This window comes from Rhea americana, unplaced genomic scaffold, assembly GCF_003343005.1.
Source record: "Rhea americana isolate MKP2758 unplaced genomic scaffold, rheAme1 scaffold_696, whole genome shotgun sequence".
In the NCBI taxonomy this organism is placed as follows: Eukaryota; Metazoa; Chordata; class Aves; order Rheiformes; family Rheidae; genus Rhea; species Rhea americana.
In genome coordinates, this window is record NW_028186863.1 from 21,991 (window position 1) to 27,762 (window position 5,772).

The 5,772-nt window shown below is 72.6% G+C and overlaps 2 protein-coding genes across 2 annotated transcripts; both read left to right on the top strand.

Moving 5' to 3' along the window:
• The first annotated feature begins 822 nt into the window (after positions 1-822).
• SCRT2 (scratch family transcriptional repressor 2) lies at positions 823-2,465 on the top strand. The gene is made up of 2 exons (XM_085321433.1): positions 823-832; positions 1,759-2,465. The coding sequence occupies exons 1-2, from the start codon at positions 823-825 to the stop codon at positions 2,463-2,465; spliced, it is 717 nt and encodes a 238-aa protein (XP_085177559.1).
• Positions 2,466-5,045: 2,580 nt separating this feature from the next.
• Positions 5,046-5,766, top strand: SRXN1 (sulfiredoxin 1). The gene is made up of 2 exons (XM_085321429.1): positions 5,046-5,303; positions 5,443-5,766. The coding sequence occupies exons 1-2, from the start codon at positions 5,067-5,069 to the stop codon at positions 5,644-5,646; spliced, it is 441 nt and encodes a 146-aa protein (XP_085177555.1). The 5' UTR covers positions 5,046-5,066; the 3' UTR covers positions 5,647-5,766.
• Positions 5,767-5,772: the final 6 nt, after the last annotated feature.

Sequence of the window (5,772 nt, forward strand, 5' to 3'; positions counted from 1 at the left end):
GCAGGTGCGGGGCGACGGAGGCATGCGGGGGGGTCCCCGCCTTTGTGTCCCGCAGCCGGGGTGGCTGCGCGTGCCGGAGCCCGGGCGCCGCGGGGGGGGCTCGTCCCCGCACGCCTTGTCCCCCTGCGGGGCCACCGGCTGCTGCCGAAGTTGGTCCGTGGGGAAACATCGCGCCTGTGTCACCCGCAGCCCGCGCAGCAGCACGGGGCCTCGGCCGGACCCCGGGACCCCAACCGGCCAGGCGTCGAGGCTGGCTCCCACCCAGGACAAGTTCCTGGGGGGACACGCAGCCGTCGGGCTCCCCAGAGCGGGGAGGGGACGGCAGGCGAGCGAGGCAGGGGGCAGGAGCCTCGCCGTGCCTGCGGGTTTCATTGTTCGCAGCGGTGCCCGAAGCCCCTCCAAGAGCGCGGCGGAGGCTGGCGCTCCCCGGAGCACGGGGAAGAGCCATTCGGAGCTGGGAAGGGGAGCGGGAGGGAGCAGCCGCCTTCCCCGCACCCCAGCYGGATAGGTGCAGAGGGCTGGGCTGGAGGATGCCTGGGGCACCCGGAGCTCTGTCCTGCGAGGCGAGGCTGGGGCAGGGTCCGGGAACCAGCCGGGCTCGGCAGAGACCCCCGACAGAGCGGCCCGGGTGCCTGCCCTGCAAGCGGGGGCTGGAGAGGTCTGTCCAAGGCCACGGCCCGGCCGGTCCTGGCTGCTCAGGGAGCCTGAGGCCGGGCTGGGTGCAGGTATGGGCCTGATCCAGCCAAGGGCGCCCGACCACCGCTTCCCTTGTCCCTTCTGCTCCACGCTGGCTGCTCCCCAGCAAAGCGGCTTTCTCCAGACATGGGCAGGGGTGAGAGACCTGCTTGACTGGGGTGGGGGGTTCCTGCTCTGCACCCCCTGCCTGGTCGGGAGCGACATGCCGGTGGGGGAGGGATGTGCTGCAGCTGGGCAGAAGCTGCCGACGCTGCTCTCCTGGAAATAACCTTGCTGCATGCTCGGAGGCAGCGTGAGAAATTGCTGAGCAGAGCGCTTTCTGCACAGCCCGTGTGACCGCACTGTCAGCATGGCGCGGGGAGCCGTGCGGGGGGGCTGGGGGCACGGCTCTGCCACGGCCTCGCCGGGCCCCGCTCCCCACAGCGGCGTGGGGGTCCCCAGCCTGAGGGGGACAAACCACGGGCGCCCCGGCTACGGCTTGCYCCCCAGAGCAGTGGGGCGGGGGGGGCTGCATTTAGGGGGTGTTTGCACGGCTGCAGCTGGGGTGGAGTGCCCACCCCAACCTGTGGGTATGCACACACAGGGCCGAGGCGAGCCCGGCTGGGCACAGCCCGCCTGAATGCCCCCGGCAGCCCCCGCCACCACCAACGGTGCAGAAACATCCCCTGAGGCAGCTAGCAAGGAGCCTCGTGCAGGAGGCTGGGAGATGGGGAGGGCGGCGTGGGGCTGCCCAGAGCACCCCGGTGCCCCAGCGCCACGCACGCGCTGGCAGCGCGCTGGCCCCATGGGGAGGGGGCTGCACCGCTCCCCCCGTGCCCAGCCCATGCACCGCAGTGACCTTCGCGTGCCCGGCGCGCGGGCACGGGAATCCCGCGCGGCACCTGCTCCGCGGTGCGCCGAGAGCCGCCGGCCCGCAGCCGGCCCGCGACGGCCCCGACGCCCCGCGGGAGAGCCGGGGCGCCAGGAAGCTGCTCTCCAAGAGTGGGGCTGGCCCCGCTCCCGGGGGGAGCCCGGGCTCGGGCCGGCCGGGGGGACGGTGACCGCGCTGTGTCGTCCCCGCAGGGTACGTCCCGCGCTGCCTGGCGCCCGCCGGCTACGACGCCGACAAGAAGCAGGGGCTCCCGCTGCCGCCGGCCGACCCGGCTTACGCGCCGGCCCACGAGGAGTACAGCGACCCCGAGAGCCCCCAGTCCAGCTTCTCCGCCCGCTACTTCCACGGCGAGGCGGCGGTGACGGACAGCTACTCCATGGACGCCTTCTTCATCACGGACGGGCGGTCGCGGCGGCGCGGCAAGAGCCAGCGCCGCGGGAGCCACCGCCACTCGTGCCCCGAGTGCGGCAAGACCTACGCCACCTCCTCCAACCTCAGCCGGCACAAGCAGACGCACCGCAGCCTGGACAGCAAGATGGCCAGGAAATGCCCGACGTGCGGCAAAGCCTACGTCTCCATGCCCGCCCTGGCCATGCACGTCCTCACCCACAACCTCAAGCACAAGTGCGACGTGTGCGGCAAGGCCTTCAGCCGGCCCTGGCTGCTGCAGGGCCACATGCGCTCGCACACGGGCGAGAAGCCCTTCGGCTGCGCGCACTGCGGGAAGGCCTTCGCCGACCGCTCCAACCTGCGCGCCCACATGCAGACCCACTCCGCCTTCAAGCACTACAAGTGCAAGCAGTGCGAGAAGACCTTCGCCCTCAAGTCCTATCTCAACAAGCACTACGAGTCCGCCTGCTTCAAGGGCTCCGAACACAGCTGTGCGATGGGCAACTAGCCCCCGCGGCGCCCGGCCGCAGGGCTCCCGCGGCCGCTGCAGCCGCTCCTTCCGCGGTGCCGTCGCCGCCGGAGGACGCGTCTCCCCTCCCCAGACCCGCTGCCCGCCCCGGGACAAGGGCGCCCGGCGCTTCCCCTGGAGCATTTGGGGCGAGAAGGGGCCCCGCGGCAGCAGCCAGCCCCTCGCCCCACGTGCTCAGGGGGTCCCGGCCCAGCCGGGCACGTTCCTCTGCGGGGGACTCGCTCCGGGAACCTCCCCCGGACCCGGGAGGGACCCTCCTCCCCTCGACTCCTGACGTTCCACGTTATTTATTTAATTTATTACTATTATTTATTTAGAGCTGCTGCTTCTCCTCCCGGGAAACGCCAGGGGAGAAAAGACACTCGCCTGCTCCCTCTGGGGGCAAAAACTCACCGCGTTCGAAACCCCGATGGGACGATAGGGCCGGAGAGGTGACGAGGMCACGGGGGGGTCGGGGACGCGCACCAGGCGCTGACGCCCCCGGCCCACCCTGCCCTGCCCCGCGGGGCAGAGAGCAAAGCTCCCGGCCGCGGGGGCTGCCCGCGGCCCCGAAAGCGCCCGTGGCCGGAGCCGGGGCTGGGGGGCGCGGGGGTCCCCGGGGCAGGACCCTCCCCCAAACCGCACGCCTCCGCCGGCGCTCGAGCCCCGGGGCGACGGCCACACAGCGGGAGCGGCCGGTGGTGCTGCAACGCTCGGGTGAGTCTATTTATTGTTAGTTCTTATTTATATTATTTATAATTTAAGCTTTTCACTATTTATTTGCCAAGAGCGGCCTGGCCGTGCCAGTGCCCGGCAGCTCTTCTGCACGGCTGGCGGCGCCTGGCAGGAGGCGGCGGAGCCGCGGGGACCGGGACCAGGACGGGGCCGCGGGCAGGAGGGGCCCCGGCAACGGAGGGGTGAGGGCGCGAGCCCGCCGGGCTGGCGGCACCGGGCAGCCCCGACGCCGCGCCCCGCAAACCTCGAGCAAAGGCAAAGCTGCCGTCCTCCGTCTTCCGCGGCGCTGCCGAGTGCCCCCGGCCCCCCGCAGCCCCGGGGGCACCCCGGGCGTTTCTATGCAACCCCCCGGCGGGGCGCACCCTCGCCCGCCCCGCGCGCCGCCTCCTCCTACCTCGCACCGCGAGCCGYGGGGCCGCGCGCGGACCTTGCCGCRCCGTCTTCCTCCCCGCAGCCTTCCTCCCCGCAGTCTTCCTCCCCGCCTCGCTGGCTCCCCGTGCGCTGCTGYGTCCGCGCCCTGCCGCGGGGCTCGACGCCTCCCGCGCGCCCCGGGCCGCGGTGCTCCCCGCCGCCCCGTGTTCATACTGTAAATAGCAGATACTACAGCAATAATTTTCCGTGCATGATTGATTTTCTCCTGCCAGGTTTTTGTATTTGACAGATCACAGTGAGACAAGGCTACTGCTGAGAAGCGGCCACCTGCGGTATCACTTGTAATGCAATTCAGGGATATAAAAGGGATTTCTGCCACTACGACGCGTGTCTCGGGGCGTTTGTACGGGCGGYGGCGGGCGGGGGTCCCGGCGGCACCGCCACCCCTGCGAACGCCCAGCAAGGCCCCTCGGCCACGCCAGGCGCTGACKCTCGGGGAGCAGCTTTCTCCTCTCGCGTTTCGGCGCGTTTGCGCTCCTTCCGGCGCGTCCACGCGGCAGCCGGTTTGCCGGGAACGGCAGGCGGCAGAGACCCCGCTCCGCGCGGCCGGCCAAGCGCTCCCGACCCCAGGTGCCCTTCAAAGGCGCCACAAACGGTCACCAAATGGGGGGCAAATGGCCTTCGGCCGCCGGCTCATTAGCAAACCCTTTGCCGGAGCCCCCGCTCCCGGGGGGGTCAGTCACGGCCGCGCTCGGAGAGTCCTGGCAGGTGAGAGCGCGATAATTCACCTGCCCAGTCATCGCCCGATTCACTCCGCAAAAAGTCAGGCCGAGCCCAGAGCCTCGCAGCCCCGTCCTGACCGCCGCCGTCGCCCCGGCTCTCACAGAGGGCACCCGAGCCACCGGTCACGTCAGCGGGACGCCGTTCRCCCGCAAAAACACGTCCGGACCGGCGCTGGGGCGCGGCGCTCCCCCCCCCCGGCCTCGGCACCGTTTGGGACGGCGGCCTGGAGAAAGGACCCGAAAAGACTCGGGGACGAACCGCGCCGTGGTCGCTGCCCAGCTACCGCCACCCCCCTTCTTTGCCGCTCAGATTTCGGGGTTGCCCAATGCCGCCGCTTCCTCGCGGAGGACGAGGGCTCCGGACGGCTCCGGACGGCTCCGGACGAGCGGCTCCGGGGTGGGGAAGCAGCGCGGCTCCAGGCATCGCCGGGAGCGGGAGCAGCCAGCCTTGGCGCAGCGGCACGGGGGGCCCCGACGGGGAGCCCTGCGGTGGGGGTGGGGGTGCAGCCGCTCCTGCACGGCAGGGCTCAGCCTCCCCCCGGCACCGAGCCCCAGCCTCGCTCCGGGCCCCCCCGGCCGCGGCCGCAGGCAGCAGCCCCCGGGGCGAGCGCTGGCTCGGGCGCCCGGCCCAGCCCGTCCTGCCGCTTCACCGTGACTCTGCAAAACGGCGGGGCGGCGATTGCCGGGGCCTGCCCCGGCACGGCCGACGGCGATGGCGGGCCCGGCAGGAAGCAGGGCGGCCCGGCTGGGAGCCCTGGGCCGGGCCGGGCCGGGCCGGGCGGAAGGGCCCCGCCGGCTCCCGGCAGCAGCCATGGCCGAGGCCGCCGACGGGAGCGTCCACACGCGGCACGTCACGGCCGTGCACAACGTGCCCCTGCAGGTCCTCATCCGGCCCATCCCCTCGGTGCTGGAGCCCGGCAAGGTGCAGAGCCTGGTGGAGACCCTGCAGGTAACCGCGGCCCCTCCGCCGTGCCGCCTCGGCGGGGCTGGGGCACTGCTGGGGGAAGCTCGCAGCCCCGCAGCCCCGGCGCAGGCGGGCTCGGGGGCTGCCGGGGCTGCGCCGCTCCCGGACCCCTCTCCCGTCGCAGGAGGATCCGGCCCGGGTGCCGCCCATCGACGTGCTCTGGATTAAGGGCAGCCAGGGCGGGGATTACTTCTACTCCTTCGGGGGATGCCACCGCTACGCGGCCCACCGGGAGCTGGGCCGGGACACCATCCGCGCCAAGATCATCCCGTCCACCCTCAGCGACCTCCGCACCTACCTGGGCTCCTCCACACCCGACCTGCGCTAGCCCCGGGCGGCGCCCCGCGCCGGGGGCCCCCAGGGTCCCCGCGGGCTGAGCCGGGCCAGGTTCTGGCCTCCCGTGTCCTGGGGTCCCTGTGGGGCGGCCGCGGAGCCGGGCTGTCCGCACGCCCTT

What these genes read in the sequence shown, in the direction of transcription:
- SRXN1 (XM_085321429.1), top strand. Translation starts at nt 5,067, where the DNA reads ATGGCGGGCCCGGCAGGAAGCAGGGCGGCCCGGCTGGGAGCCCTGGGC. An exon ending in GCCTGGTGGAGACCCTGCAG is followed by an intron (nt 5,304 to 5,442) that starts GTAACCGCGGCC and finishes CTCCCGTCGCAG; the next exon opens with GAGGATCCGGCCCGGGTGCC.